We start from the raw sequence: 16831 nt of genomic DNA on the forward strand, positions 1-16831 counted from the left end.
CCCCATTCTCTTTTAATTGTACTGCAACATGAAATACATGAAATGGAGTAATATCATTCTTGTCTCGGGTATCCTGCCGTCAGTGTGGAAAGAAGCATGTCATGTACATGCTTCTTTTTTTTTTTCCTTTTGTCCCAGTGATGAAATAACATACTGTGGGCAGTCTTGAGCTGCTCTGAAGAGTTTTATGACATGTTGTTGCTGATTCCTGCAGCCACACTCATTTCATTGTTGTGTAGTAAGGGGGCTACAATCCATTTGACAAAATGCCTCGCTGCATGACACTTAGGTGCTCTGTATTGACTGCATTCAGTGTTAGTTCGGTGTTCACTCTAACCTGATTTATAGAAATTATATACCAGGAAGGCTACCTTGTGGGCTGTTTTAGTGCAAGACTTTCAACTGTAACGTATTTTTATGGTACTGCTTTAGGCAGCTGTACCATTCCACACTGTTGACCTATATTTGTGATATTTGACATTTCTGATAAATACTGTCAAGGATAATCCATCACAGGATGAGATTCCAGAGTTTCAGGATGTTTGTTAAACCCTCATAACTCAAATGTAGAAGTGTTTCAGAAAACAGTACTTTACATCGGGAAACAGGTTTTCCAAGTAAGAAAATTGCTAGGGAGTAATTTCCAGAAGAATACAGCTGTCTTCAGTTAATGGGGTATGTGCTCCAGATGATGAAGCTGCCTGTTGCCTGGGGACCATATGTTTCTGTAGGTTGCATTGTTAACTCCCTGCCATTCACATTTGGGGTGACCACCATTATAGAAATGTGGAGTAAGCTTAGCAGTGCCTGTGCTGTTTAAAGATCTGTATTACCTTCAAACTGAGAACAATTTTTGAAATAATTTAGTCATTGGGACCTGTCTGCTAATCTCTTATGTGTGTAGTCCCTCAAGACACATGCCTTGTTCTCTCCTGTTGTTCAACAGCTCTGTGAAGTCAAAGAAAATTGCTTTGTGTGGTTTGATATAGCTAGTAAGGCAGTCAGAATGCTGAGGACCTTGAAACAACCCAAAGAACTTTAGCTTGGCTTAAAAATCTCTGGATAAATGATCTTGTTGATGGGGAAGCATTATGAAAAAAGCAAGTTCACTGAAGTGCATTACTTGAGTAATGTTTAAAGCAGCTGTGGTTCATTCACGTGTTTCACATAGTTAAATACAGAGATAAACTGTGCACCCTTCTGTTTAACACTCAGTGTAAACTGAATACATAACTAAGTCTCCTGCATGCCTCAGGCATTTCTCTGTGTGCTGCATTATCTCAACTTTGCTCGTGCTTCTCTAGATTTAGACTGAAAGGACAGCACATAGCAGGGTGGTTTGTGGGAGCGCAGCTTGTGCCCGCTGCTGAGCTGCAGGGTCTGCAGCAGCCCTGTGAGCTGCCTCTCAGAGGAAGGGTCCATCTGCTCCATGGCATAGCCCATCACTCTGGAGACGTGGGCAGCAAAGGGGTTATTGATGTTCAGCAGTATCAGATGGCACAGAGACATCTAACGGAGGAAACGTGGATGGATTCGTGTGCACGTGGATGAGCAGGACAATGGGTGGGTAGGCATGGATACTGGAATAATGACAGCGTGTTGCTGTACCATATTTTGAGATCCTGCATCTAAGAGATGTAGCAGGAGAGTTGCTGGGGTTTGGGTTTTGTTTGTTCTCATGAATTGCAGCTCTGAGTGCTACTGCTTAAGCTGAGGTGGTTGTTCATTTAAGATGCAGCATTTCCAGGTTTTTTGGGGACTATTACTTTTTCTAGGTTGAGTGAGAACTTCCTCTCAGCTGAAGGGTGTTGACACACGGTGGTCCTAAATATAGTGGGAAGTACTGTTTTCTGAGAGGGAATGGAGGCAGCTCTGGAGTATGAAACCACATGTACAGTCTGGAGGAGTTATGTAAGGACACTGCTGTTTGCAGAGCAGAGGCTTTGCTGCTACAATTAGTGCTGCTATACACTCTACAGTACAGCCATTGTAGCCATTAAAGAATGCCATTGAAATATGTTGTTTTTCCCACTAATACTTAAAATTTCCAACTCACTGCTTCTGCTCTCCCTCTTTTCCTGAGAGCAGTGGTTTTGTATGAGGCAAGGACACAAAGAAGTACAAATGAGGAGTAGTTGCTGTAAATTAGGGGCAACTTTTTGTCATGTTCTGGGAGTTTGGACGAGCATGAGGTGTGTGAATGTATCCCCTGATGGACCCGTTTCTGTGCAACAGATTTTGCATCTGATAAAAAAAGTAATACAACTCCAGGGTAAAACCTTGTCCACCCGGTGTTTCTTACACACAAGGATGATTCTACATAATAACACAAACTGTATGAGATATTTGGAGATTACTTTGTGTGAATCTACACATACTGGTAACCAAGGGCAACCCTCAAACCACAGCCAAAACGCAAAGGATGAATTTATTTCATTACCTTGCTAACCACACCAGGTGACAGAGGGACAGGGACATGGCTCCATTCTAGCTGGCAGGAGGGGATATAGAGGACATATAGAGAGGCTCCTGCCTCTCTGTAACACAAGGCTACCCCCATGTCCATGAGAGTGTGTTATCTCTCCACAGGACTTTCACTTCTCAAAACAAGCAGAGGATGAACAACATTCAGCATAATAAAGGGAGTTTTCCCACACCAACAATTTTAGCATTCCCAGCTGCAAGGTCACTGTGAGAGAAACTATTCCCTCCTCCTCTGCCAAATCTTTCAGTTTTAAGCCTTTACTAGCAACACTGTTAAAGGCATGGTTAATGGATTTAGAAGTTGGAACATTTACTCATCCTACAATTCCTTTTTTCCCTTCTTGCCTCCTCTAAGCATTCACTGGCTGTTTCTCACTCTTGTCCTCATCCATCCCACGAATCACTTTAATCCTCATCACTCACTGTTTGCATGCACCTTTGCATTTCCTTCTCCAGTCTTCTCATCCCCTTCCCATTTTTCTTCCTGCTCTTCTCCCTTCTCCTCATTTCATTTTTGTTTCCTCTTTACTCATGTTTGAGTCTGGTTTTTTTTCAGTTTTTTTCACCTATACATGCTCTAGTTTCTTCCTTCATTTTACAGTGTTTTTCCTCTGATCTCACCTCTCATTTTCTCTGCTGATTGTTTGCCTTGCACAGTTCCCTGTCTGCTCAGCCTGTCTAGAGGACTAACTTGTTAAAAGATTTAAAGAGAAAATGGCTTCAATCTGAATGGATGTTCATGTAATGGTTGCCATGTGCTCTTTTAATGATGTATTTTTGATATTATTTCAGGTCTTAAAAATTAGCTTGATTGGCCACCGGAAGCGTGTTCTGGCATCTTTGGGAGACAGGCTTCACGAAGATCCTCCTCAGAAACCACCTCGGTCAATAACCCTCAGGGTGAGCCCCCATGAAAATTTGTTTTTGCATTTCTTGACAAGTCAGCAAGGGTTTAATAACCTTCACATGAAAACAATGGCTGCTTTGAGTGTGGTTCAACTTACCTCCCTTCAGAGTTGTACATTATGGACACCTTAGGCTGACCTGCTCTGCCACACCTCCCCATGTGGCCAGCAGAGATATATTGACATTTTCACAGGGTGATCTCTGTGACCTGTTTCAGATGTCTGCCTGAGGATAAGTAGAATCTTAGAAGTATCAGCTTCTCTTTGCTAAGGAAACTAGCTCAGGACCAGGGATGTAAAAGATGCATGTCTTCATTTGCCCACAGGATTCCCAGCCCAGCTGATCAATACTGCAGGAGAGTTACCATTTTCCTTTCATGTTTTCAAATGTTTGCACTTACTTTTCAGACATATGCTTTAAGCTTTCTTTAAGGAGAACGTCTTGAAAGTGTTGAGATAAAAATGCCATTAAGATGTCTTTGTACATCAAAAGTTTCATCATGTTTTTAATTTTCATTTGTATTCCCTCTTTCAGAAACCTTGTTGCAGTGTCCCTGGGGTTTTTCCACACTTGACCACATTTAATCTCCTCTCATTACACTACCTTCGCTCAGTTTCTCCAATCAATGTCTTTGCTTACTTGTTGTCTGCTACTCTTACCAAGTTGTGGTCTGATGGCCACTTCCTACTGGGTTCTCTCCAACAGAGTTCATAGCAACATTTTTATTTTGATATTTTAGGTCACACCTTTCGCATTTGATTGGATCCTATTATTTTCACGGGGCTGAATTTCTGACAGGAATCTTGTTTGGGATTAAATTTCAAAATGTCAGAGGGTGTCTGTGCTCCCAAGTTTAATTTCCTGGTGTAAATAGAAATGCAGAAAGACAGAATGAGGGCTTATTTTTAAGTGTATTTAAAATTTCTGTGACCGACCTGTTTTCACCCTGCTTATTCTCAGATGCCCCATACAGACATTTTAGATCCAAGCCCTTAATTCAAGCTATTCCCAATGCCATATTTAAAAAGGTCTGACAAATCTGTAATGTGCTCTAAGGCACATTGCATAAATGTGTGGATGTTTTTCTTGTATTTTATGTATTTTGTGAATGATTCCTGATGCATGGCAGGTGTTAAAACACTCCCAAGAAACAGAAATAGATAAAAAGGCAGACTTTTTTTGCTGAATGCCTTCAATACTCTGGACTGCATAATTAATTCCTGCTCAGCAAGTGGGAAGGTTTCCACAGGCCACATTCTTGGTCAGGACTGTATATTCTCAGTTAATATGGAAGAGAAAACTGGATGTCCTCCATCTGTAGTCAAAATGATAAAAAGTAGTCTGCTGCTGCACAGCTAGGGTTACTGATGCAGGCCAGTGCTAAATGTCATTTATCACCTCTTGCAATTGCAGTCTTCACAGGGAATCCTAAAGAGGAGGACATGCATTTGGAATGAAGTTTTTCTTTCCCATCTACTGCTACTATGCCGTTTCACAAAAAACAAAGACATAGTGTTTAGTTTGTAGTCTGCAATAATTTGTATCATGAAAATTGGCTTAAATAAGCTGTCTGCTGCTGCTGCAAGATTGGTTTATATAGAATCACTGAACAGTTTGGATTAGAAGGGACCTAAAGATCATCAAGTTTCAGCCCTCTTTGCCATGGACAGAAGCACTTTCCACTAGATAAGGCTACTCTACATCAGTAGAAGAGGTAGTTTGCTATTTAAAGTCTTCTTTTAAGTTCCCAAGCTCAAGCTAAGCAAAGCTAATGCTTCATCTTTTTTGACTGGTTTAGTATTAGCTTTTAAAATATTTCAAAGCAGAAGTATTGATAAAAAGCAAAAATTCCTTAAAATCTTAAAAATATCCACAACATATGTTATTCTCTGTTGTGTGTTACTGTGTACTAAGAAACACTATTTTGATTTCAAATATACTATATTCAAACATATATATGTTATATATATATTGCATATATATACACACAGACACAATACAAATATACTTTTCTATACACAAAAGTATAAAAATTGCTGGATCCTGGGTTACCTAGGCAATCTTGCTTTCTTTCCTTGAATGCATCTTTTCCTTGAGTAATCTTTAATTACAGGACCAGTTTCCATGTTCTTCATGGGAGCTTTTCCTCACCCAGTCAGCATGGGAGGCCAGAATTTAAACTGAAGGACAAACAATTTTGGCAGAAATTTGGAGAAGAAGGGTTGAAATAGTAATGATATTTTAACACAAGAATTAGTTCACTGTAGAGAATTCCTGGTTTCAGGTTAGACAAACATCTGTGGGACATGAAGTGTGCTCAGGCAGCTTGGGAAAGGATCTCTTAAGCTCCCTTCCAGCCCTGACCTCTGTGTTCCAGGTGTACAGGAGCAGCAGGTGTGGGAGGGGATGGGGCAGATCTTGTAGTGAAATATGTGATCAGACACCCCTGCAGGTCATGTGTCCTTGCACTCACAGCTGGGTAGAAACATGATATGAGTATCTGGTGACTAACAGCAGCGTGGTACAGAGCCATGGGAGCATCTGCAAGGGTGTCCTTGCCTGGTCTGCAGCTTTGTTTAAGGAGGTGAAAAGGTGGGTGTGGAGTGAGGAAGAATGGGAGACAGGCTCATGATTAAAGGAATAGCTATAACTATGAAACTGTAGATTTACACCTGTTTTTGCCACAAAAAACTTGGATAATTTGTGGTAAATTATTTAATTAATTGCCTCCTAAACAGACACTAATTGACAATCTGCATATTTGACTGGAGCCTTGAATCTGATTTATACAAGTGCTGAGTATGCAGTGCTGAAAATTAGATCAGCAGACATGGAGTTTGGAACTCAAGCACTTGGGAAATGGAGAAATAGATGTTGTGATTGAGTGAGTGGTACTTTCTAACCTTTGTTGTCTGTGTGTCTCTGGTCACCCACACTAAAGTAGTGATTATGAAATGCCAGAAGTCACAGGTGTGGTGAAAATTAATTGATTGACATTTGTAAAGCACTTATGAGCATCATGACTATGACAATAGAAATCATCTTATCTTCAGAGCAGGATTTAGAAAGGGTTTAGGAGAGAGGTTTGGGGCCATGAAGCAAGGCAAGAATAAAGTACTGACTACATGGTAACTAATGATAACACGGTGCTGAGTAGATGACAACACGCTGCACAGTTGAGGATCCATCTGTGCTGTGAAGGACAACTTTGAGAAAATAGCATAAAATTGTACAATGGCATACTGTTCCATAATGCAGAGGCACAGTAATTCTTTTATTTCTTGAGTCGGTAGTTCATGTCTGTATTGCCTTGCCAGCAATCTTCCAATATAGATCTCAGAGTGAATTTCCTCCTCATAAGCAGTTTGATAAAATATGAAAAGCTCGATGAGGGCTGGAATCTCTGTGTTCATCTGTCACTTTGATACACTGGTGGCCCTGCAACAGTGGGTGAATCCTGATCCAGAGCAGAGAGAGGTGATCCTCCTGGCTGAAGCAGCAGGTAGCACTCACTGAAGAGGATCTTGTTTGGTGCCCATGTACTCGGGTTATTTTCAGAGCACAAGTGTGTGCCCCATGTTTTTAAGCCCAGGAAGGGTGGGTTTTAGAGGTTATGCCTCACCAAACCTACTGAGCATGTGCAGAATACAGCTTTCCAGAAGCTTTTAACTGGGCCAAATGTAGGTGGATTTTTGTGAAGGAGGGAAAAGATTATTCCTTAGAGGAAAATACTCTTTTCTTTGCCCTGGGAAATGTCAAGTGCTTGTCTCAGATCATAGGAAAACCAGAGAATTTTTTAAAAAAATTAAAATCCCAGTTAATTAAAAATTACTTAAGAGCTATATTTTCCTAACATTTTTCTTATTGGCAACATGAAAAATACTAATCCATTACTGTGATTGCAAGGACTAATGTGACAGACTCCTACACTTCAAATATTGACATCAGGCATTACTATGACTTGAACTTTCCTTTCTATTTGGAAGAGATTACAACTCTCTGATTTCTTACACCAGATCTTGTTTATTAACAGCATGGAGTAAAGTACCTTGATGCTTTTCAGAACTGGGCTTGCCTCAGTGTAATAATGCATGAATCATCCATTTTAATTCTCTCTTTAAATAAAAAGGCAGAACTTTTTTACCTTCCACACTGGAGCAGGTTTTTGCTTCCTCCACCATCTTCAGGTCCCCTCTTGTTGCTGAGTACTGAAATAGAGCATTGCAGCAGCAGGTGGTTTAGAGAAGGTCTGCACTGAGCAAACCTGCTCCTGGGTACCTTCTGCCAGAACCCTACATCCTGAGAGAGGAGCATTTCCCATTCAATTGCTGTGAGAGTGTTTTCCTGCTCACACTGGGCAGTGCTGGTGCAGGCTGGACAGTGCACTGTAGCTCCCTGCTCCTGCTGATGGAGCTCCAAGAGAGTGTGGGACACTGGACCTGGACACCGATGTTTGTAGCTGGTTGAACAAGAGATGTGGGTGTTTCCAAACATACAGCACAATGTCTGGCTGTGGGCAGTGTGGTGGCAGGTCCTGGTGAAATGTACACCACGAGGACCTGTTTATTTATTAGGTGGCACGTATCAATTCTGTGTGGTATTGGCACACTGACTGATTACAGTCCAGTAGAGGTAAGGAGAAAAGCCAGGTAAAATATTTGTGCTCTGATGCTTTCGTGCATTCCAGGAATTGGTATTTAGCTTGTTTCTGATACCTGGTACTTCAAGTTAAAATGGATGTTCTGTAAAACCTATCAAAACTGCAACAAAATGTCTATGCTGTGTAAATGGGCATATGTTTCTTTTTTCCAGCAAGAGGTGTTGCTAGTGTTCAAATCACTTTCACTGCTCAGAAGTGGTGAGAATGTATTTCATCTTACAAATAGCTAATCCTAAATAATGGCTTTATTTGGGCCTTGACAAGAAGAAGCTCACTGTTTTATCTCTAGGAGAGAGTATAAGGAGCTTTTGGGGAGAAATTTGCCACTAGTTCATGTAATCAGTGAGCTATTTTTCCTTCTACATGGGCTCTGCACTTCAGGTAGCAAATCTCAAAAGTTCATCCACAATAACCTCTACTGCATGAATTGTTCCATAATTTTTTTAGCATGAGCAATTCAAATGCACTTTTAAATGTGTGATTTGAAGTCAGCAGTATGCTGTTCTTATGCTGCATTTTTCTTTCTCTGTCCAGGAACCCAGTGGTAACCACACTCCTCCTCAGTTGTCTCCATCACTTAGCCAAAGCACTTTCACTACTGGTGGCTCCCTGGACGTTCCCCACATTATCATGCAGGGCGATGCACGGAGAAGAAGAAATGAAAACTATTTTGATGATATTCCCCGGTCAAAGCTGGAGAGGCAGATGGCACAGGTAGGACTAAAACCAGTGCCATTAAAAGGCTGGGCCTGCTGCTCTGGATTACAGGACTAGTCCTGGCCACAGCAGAGGGCTGTGTATGAAGGCTGAGTTGTAAACAACAAAAGTTGACGATTTTTCCAAGCTGTCTGTTCCAGCTCTCTATATTTCAAGTAGTGTAAATTGATGTGTTGGTGTACAGTCTCTCCTCAGAGGCAGAGGGCTGAGGGTGTTTAGGTGCATGGAGGCTGAGATGAAGGTGGCTCCTGTGCACCAGAGTGTGCAGTCTTCCCCCAGCACTGACTCTGCCCCTCATTTTCATAATAAGGTGCAGATTCCTGAAATTCTGAGCAACATAGATAAAAGTAAGCTTGCATCAGTTCACTGCTGGAAACTCAGAGGACTTGAAGGCTGATGATTGCTGCATTTATTGATGGGAATGGTCAGCATTCTGCAAAACTGTGATCTGGGGATGTATTCTGATTATTTAAAAATAAGATTTAACTATGAAAAAATTATTTGAATAGCACTAGACTCAACTGGATGTTAAATCAAGCTGTTCATGAAAGAAAGCTTAAGGTAGCCTCCATGTCTAAATTTTTTGCATCCAGCCACTAAAAGAGTACTGACAACTTTAAATTAAGCATACTCTGAGTGATGCCACAGAACCATAGAACCATGCGGGATGGAAAAGACCCTTAAGGTTTTCAACTCCAACCCTTAACTCAGCACTGCCATGTTCACCACTAAACCATGTCCCAAAGAGCCATACCTACATGTTGTTTGAACAATTCCAGGGATGATGATTGAACCACTTCCCTGGACAGCTCACTCCAATGCCTGACCACCCCGTTCAGTGAAGAAATTTTTTCTAATATTCAGTCTAAAGCACACTAGATTATGCATGGACAGTCTGTTGGTGAAAATGCTTTAGAATGAGCTCAACTGGTTTTCATTGATACCTGTGATGATGAAAGACAGCCAGGTCTTATGCTGCATGCTGGAAACAGGACTGTGATTTGCTGTCAGAAGCAGATGGGCAGCCAGGGCAGTTCCTGGAGCAACTCATTCCACGAAGGACCAGGTTGCTGCATGCTTCCCTGCATGAGGCTTCCCAGCAGTGGCTCTGCCTGCCACAACCCAAAATAGAGCCTCTGTCCAAAATTCAGCCTCAAAATGGAAACAGCTATGCAAATAACTGTATTATAATGAACAAAAGGCTGCAGTCTGTCAGCTAATTACATGAGCAAGAAGTAATTAAATAAAAACAAACAAAGCAAGGTGCTGCCATTACCTGGGAACACAGAAGCAAATTGAATTCCACTTGTTCAGAGGACATTTCTAAGGAAGTGAAATTGCATTTGTTTGGGTGGGGCCATAGCCTTGCCCTTTTTTAATCTGATTTTCTGCTATAAAATATTCTAGTACAGAATTAAGGAGAAAGTTGCTGAGTGAATGAGCTTGTTTTCAAACCAAACTCTGCTGGGCTTTTGTGGCAAGAATATGGTTCAGCTGAAGTCCAGCAAAGAAAAGACAGGTTCTTAAAATGAAAATACTTAATGAAATTTAGGTATTTGAGCATAAAATGCACACTTGCTTGTGGCTGAATACGCTGGTTTGTCTAATTAGTTCCTTTTATCACTTTGCTCACTATCCCTAACTCACTACCTCTTTTAGTCACTAGCATTGAAGACAAAAAATAATACAAAACAAAAAAACACCCCTATGCTAACAATTTTTTCTGACTCCGTTTCTCTCCTTTGTTTTACTGATATTCCCAAGAGGTATGGCATACTCTAATAAATGACACCTGGAGATTTTCTTTGTGTTGTTGAATACTGGATTTCCAGAAGGACTGATATGCTACATGTCCAAAGAGAAAACTGAGCAGTGATTACTTACACCACTCCAAACTCCTGTACAACCAATGAAGTGCTTAAGGGATTTTTTTTTGTTGATGGGGAGTTTTGGTTGCATGGGTGGGTGAGTGGATGATTGGTTTTTGGGGCTTTTGGGTTTTTTGGGGATTTTTTTGCTTGTGGCTTTTGGGGTTTTTGTTGGGTTTTTTTTCTGTTGTTGTGGGTGTGTACCCACTGAATGGATAACTTCAGTGCCTTCTCTCTAATTTTAACCATTGAATATAGCTGTCATCCTTTGGGACTCCAAAGGGGAAAATGGATTCAGATTAAATCCATAAAACGTGGTTTGTGTTGTTCCCTGAACTCCAATCTGTTTGAAGTCTTTTTCAGCCCTGCCCCCAAATTCTGCATTCCTGATGTATGTAAAATTCCCTTTGACTTTAATGGGAAAGTCAATGACTCCCTCTGGTGATCATTCTCAATAAATTGGATTCACCCCATTAAGAGACTAATCAGGGATTTCTTCAACCATTCTAGCCCAAAAATAGATTCTTAAATTTATTTTGTGCAATGTGTGCTCTGCCAAAATGAACTATATTTCCTTCAGTCGTTTCCCCCAAAGCCTCTTTGAAATTAAAAGTAAAATAATTGTTTCTGCAAAGCAAAGGAGATCCAACTGATTCTTAACATAAACCTTCTGCTCTGTGTGTTGTGGGTTTTTTGGGTTTTTCTGTCATCTAGCAACTTTCTCCTTGCAGTTTGCTGGTTCTTTTGGCTTGTGTCAGATCAGCAGCAATTTCTGAACTGATACCAGTCCAGCTTCCCAGCTACAATACTTTTCACCTACAGAATGATCTACAGGGATTGTTTGAATTGCTTTGAGAATGTTCTTTTGTCTTAACCCTTTCTTTGCTAGGCTGTTTGCATGCTGCTGTATGAATCTGCATGTGTACTGAATGCTGTAGTTCACAAATGTGCACAAATGGATGCTGTGGTGTTTTGGAAGTTTTAGGTATGTTCTGGATTATGAGATTAGTGGGTGTTTTTATGGCCTTGAAGAGAGAGGCCAACATGGTATTGTGAACTTATTTACTGTATTGCTTTCATGAACTTGATTTTATTTAAAAAAATGTTAGAATGAGACTATCTCATCCTTAATTTAAAATATAAAATCTGGAGATATTTTGATGAAATTGGATATTTCCATCTTTACTACGGCCTGTGTTTCCACTAAACTGTTACAGGGAGTCATGAATCATGTTGATCTTTGCATCAATCAACTAATATTTCTTAAACAATGAGCACAGCAGCTTAAATCTGTTCTTCTTTGATGTGCTAGATGTGTTTAAACAGTTCTTCAAACCATAATCAAATCTGCTTGTAAGTAATACAACTCTTTGTTTCCTGGAGGAAGCACTGATTTAAATTTACTTAATGTGGGTGGTTTTGTCTCAAGGCCAGCATGTACCTTCATTTACAGTTCCCTAGCAGACTATTTGTGCCCTAAGGGGAAAATTGTGATATAAACAATGAGTCTAACCAATTTAGATTCCCCAATGGAATAGGTTTGGTCATCCAACTCCCCCATTGATCATCCAGCTCCGAAAGTCTGTGATGTCTGGTTGTATAAATCATAACTGCCAAAATGGTAATACAGGAGGTTGTGAGATGGTTTGTTTTCCAAAGAAAAAGGAGAAAAAAAATCTAGGAAGAAATTAGTAGTCTGAGTCATCATTAGCTGTGGATGTTGAATTTTGAGCCTGCAAACTGTAGGTTAGTATGATCAAATTAATGCAGTTTAAAATAGCTGAGGTTGTTCTTAAGATTGCCTAAACCTTTAAAATAGAACTGAAATCATGCAGGCAAAGCTTGAGTACTTTGGAACCAAAATCGATAGGAGGAGGAGTCCCATTGAAGGGATTGGGCTCTTCATTCACCCCTGAAATAGGTGCAGGGAAGAACTTTGGAGGTTGAAAGGAATCACAGCCATGTTCATTAAAAGACATCAGTCAAAACACCACCTTTGTAGGATTTGCAATTCTCCAGGCAGGAGAGAAGCTTCAGGTGCCAGCTGCAAGCATATTCCTGACTGCCAGCCCCAAGGCACTGGCTGTTTGTTACATGAGCTAGAGGTGTGTGGTGCTTTAGCCACCCTGGTCCACAGGACCTCTTGCCGTGGTGCTCCGAGCTCTGCACCCCGCCCTGAACCAGGAGGGAGGAACAAAACCATCTTTGCCATGGCAGGCCTGCAGGGAGGTGCAGGAAGCACCCTTGCCCGTGGCACTCCTTGCAAAGGGAGAGCAGGGGCGGGTGTCCCCTGATGCTGTCACACAGCCTGAACCTGCGGCACGGCCCGAGCTGGGACAGGTCTGTTCTCTTGGGGGCCTCTCTGGGGACAGCTCCAGCCTGGAGTGGTGAGTCAGAGTAAGCTTTCTAGGAGGGTGAACCCACTCATGGCCCCTGTGGGGGCACCCCAGAGAGCTGTCATGGAAGGAAGAGATCTTTTAAGATCTGAGAGGGTTGAAAAATTTATTCCCAAAGCTGACAGGAGAAGTTCTTGCCCAGTTCTGCTGAACTCAGACTTAATTTTGAAAGCCTTTCTGGGTGCTTCAGTCACATGGTCTGAGGGTTCTTGCTTTTTTAAATTTTTAGGGTTTTTTCCCTAAATGCAAGATGGCTTCAATGTAAGGTCATTGTAATGGCTGCTCAGTAAGTGTGAAGCAAACCTGTCCTGATTGTTGAGATTCTGCCTTTTAACATTATTTTGTAAGATACAATAATTCATTGCTGGGTTAGGATTGAAATGCAGGGGACAGTCATTTAAATGGATTTACTAAACAGATTCTTTACCTACAGAAGAGGAGAAATGTCATAAAAACAAAAAACAAAAAAAAAAAAAAACAGAATTAGCAAAGGCAGGTTTATATTAAAATTGTGAAATATTTTTGCTTCTTTCTGAAATAATACTTTCAACTCAGCAACGTCTTCGAAATCTTCCAAATACTTCACAGATACTAATGCATTTGTATTTCCAGTGCACTGTGGGGCTGTAATTTAAAATCATATGTTCTGTTTTTCAGCTAGGAAAACTGACATACAGGGAGGTTGCAGGTTGAGTAAGATGATACAGAAAGTTTGAAGGAGCCTAAAATAGTCATCTTTAGTTTTGTAACTTTAAACCACATTACGACTTTTTTTTTTTTTTTACTTGTTTCCTGTTTGTTTTCTCGTCTCCTCTGCTTTTGAAGGATTTAAATATTACTGTGAATGAGGGCAAATATGCCCAAGAGAATACTGGTGTGTAAAATGAGATTATCTAAGAAGCAGTGAAGAAGGTATAGTTGAAATTACTCATGAAATAACAGAATTCTTTACTAGTTGATTTATGAAGCAATTAATACAGAAATATGGTCATCTACATTCATTCTCTTGTTACTTCTTAGGCTACTTATTTCCTTTTTTTTTATCACATAAAACAGTTTATGTTGGTAGGATAAATAGACAGCTATCTAAAAAAAAAGTAAAATCCAAACAAAATTCTCTAAGGTTCATATTTTAGGTGCATTATATTTTTAATATGGAAAGATGACTGAACTGTGACGACCTTCAATTTAACATCAAAAGAAAAATGCTTAACTACATCTATTGCTGGCAGTTGTATTTGTAATTCACACAGATGCAAGCACCATAGATGGCTGTATCTTGGTCTGTACATTTCAGCTCATTTTCTTCCATGGATCCCTTGAGAACTGTGTATTTCATAGAATCAAAGACCATCACTGGGTTGGATCATCCAGTTCCCGCCTCCCTGCTCTGGGCAGGGACACCTCCCACTGGAGCAGATTTCTCAAGGCCCCATCCAACATGGCCTTGAACACTTCTATGGATGGGTATCCAACACTTCTCTGGCCAATGGACAAGAAAACTGATAAAGGCATTGTAAGAAGTCTTCTTAACTTCTGTCTGAACACAGAGAGAGAATTTTTTCAAGAATGTTGCAGAAGCTAATATTTTAGAACTGAATTCATGTGAGGTGGATCGTACCTACAAGCTGCTTCAGCAAATGGAATTGAGGAAGCCTCTTCTGTATTCAGTATTAATGATCCAAACTTTAGCTGTAAATAGCACACCAGGAAAATGTTCTTTATTAATTTACTGCTTTTCACACTCGCTTTTGTGAACTAGAAGGTCTACATTGAAAAGATTTTATGAAAACTGAATTTTAATACCTAACATTTACATTTTTGATCTGCTGGAAAAAAGCTGTGCTTAGAGTTTGGGGTGCTTTTCTGAAAGAGCGTTTTTGATGTTTGGAGGTATTTTTTTTTGCAGAAAGGTTGATACCTGTAGTCTGATAAACTTCAATTGTGTTTGTCCAGAAGTTTGTATCCTCTCTGCAAGGCTAAGAGGCTGGGATACACTGGAAGCTGGCAGCACCAGCAGAAAGGGTATTGTCAGTGACAAGGAGCTCGCCAATCACCCACTTCTTGCCTGCAACAGAGCCAGCCCTAGGGGCCCAGTTGTTGCCTGGAAATTTTCATGTAAAGTATTTTCAGGAGCAGCAGAAGAAATACACCACTGCACAGTGTGTAATTCTTCTAATAAGAAGTGATATTTTGAGTTTCTGCTTCTCTAAAAGAAATACAAATTTGAAATTTCACTCTAAATCTCTGAAGATTTTTTTTTTTTTTTTTGGGAAGGAGAATTTGCAGTTATTTCTGCTAGTAAGGCAAGCTCTTCCCAGAGCTTTGAGAACATTCAGGGATGCAGCATCTACTTTTATTAAACAACTGAGGTTTTTCATGAAGGGAGAAGTAAATTCAGCAAAGGGCCACCGAGATGGTTGGGACCTGACGCAGTTGCCCTCTGAGGAGAGTCAGAACAACCAGGGCTGGCTGGAGAAGATGTGGCTTTGGGTACTAAAACTGAAAGAGGACTCTGGGCGCCATAAGGAGCTTTCTCTCCATATGGACAGGAAAGCAGGGGGACAGGTTGTTCACAGAGTCTGTCCTTGCGGTTTTCAAGACATGACAGGATGAAGCCCTGAGAAATCTGGTCTCATCTCACTGCTGCTCCTGCTTTGAGCTGCAGTTGGAGTGGAGCTTTCCTGAGCTTCCTTGCAGCATGAATTATCCTGTGATTTATATCCTTATTCTTCTGAAAGACTGCTCTATCTAATTTGAAGTATACTGAAACTTTCAGATCTTTTTTGACGTCCCCTAACCTAAATCACTTTGCTAATTTATTTGCTGTTGTATTTCTCTGTGTAATCCTACTGAATTTCATCTGACTGATCTGTAGGTCATCAGACCTGTTTTCAGTTCTTACCCCATTCTGAGAAGTCCCTCACTTCAGGATCCTCCTTAGAGAGCACTGGCACTCCTCCAAGCCACAGCATGGAGCAGGTCCCTGCAGATTGCCTCAACATGTTCAGTCCATTTGTGCTTAAATACCAATAATCATCCTCGAAACATGCTTCATCAGGAGTGTCCAAGTCTTGCTGTACTTCTCCTTGCTGCTGCTAATTTAATTGGCCAGTTTTCCAACACAGGAAGGAAATGTGATCTGAGATGATTCATACTGAAGGACCTCATTGTGAACATCTTGAATTTTTCTTGGTGCTTAGAAACTGTCTTGGTAGCACATGGAGGCAATATTACACTTTTTCTTTGTTATTCTCAATAATGTATGCATAGATATAAACATACATGTGCATAAATATATTCCTGAGTGTTTATCTCAGATGGCCAGGAGTGATGCCAGAAGGTCATGAAAACCAGGGGATGGCGACTGGATTTTTAAACTTTTCTAGTCACTTACTGGTCCCTGCAGTGAGGTTGGCTAGAACCTTCTGAACCTTCCTTTTCTCCCATCTTAAATACTCTTTTAGCCCTTCTTTTGTCCTTTAGTATCTTCTGTGACTTTTCAAGGATAGTTACTCCTAATCTAGGTAAATCTTTAACATCTCCTAACTTGCCATTGAGTGAAACTCATTGAGCTGTCATGAATACATTTGGACTGCCTTCCACCTGGCTCCTGCTGCTCCTGAGTGTACTGTCCAGGTATTCTTTACTGCCACTTTCCTCTCCTTAGAAAGCATGTGATTTCTATGATCAGTCTTGTAGTTTCTTTCTTTCTTCAGATTATCAGCCATGTTTTCCTGGTCTATAAGGAGGAAGCCTAAAATTTTCCCTGCATAATAATTCTTTTCACCCTTCCTTTG

General features: G+C 40.7%; 1 protein-coding gene across 16 annotated transcripts in view; it reads left to right on the forward strand.

Moving 5' to 3' along the window:
* Positions 1 to 16831, forward strand: part of ANKS1B (ankyrin repeat and sterile alpha motif domain containing 1B) — a 406891-nt gene that overhangs the window by 354689 nt on the left and 35371 nt on the right. For all 16 annotated transcript variants that reach the window (XM_026798001.2, XM_026797993.2, XM_026798014.2 and 13 more), the window contains 2 exons: positions 3277 to 3384; positions 8585 to 8764. In XM_026798001.2, the coding sequence (XP_026653802.2) occupies positions 3277 to 3384; positions 8585 to 8764 (288 nt within the window). The remainder of the gene's footprint in view (positions 1 to 3276; positions 3385 to 8584; positions 8765 to 16831) is intronic.

This window comes from Zonotrichia albicollis, chromosome 4 (genome assembly GCF_047830755.1).
Source record: "Zonotrichia albicollis isolate bZonAlb1 chromosome 4, bZonAlb1.hap1, whole genome shotgun sequence".
Taxonomy (NCBI): domain Eukaryota; kingdom Metazoa; phylum Chordata; class Aves; order Passeriformes; family Passerellidae; genus Zonotrichia; species Zonotrichia albicollis.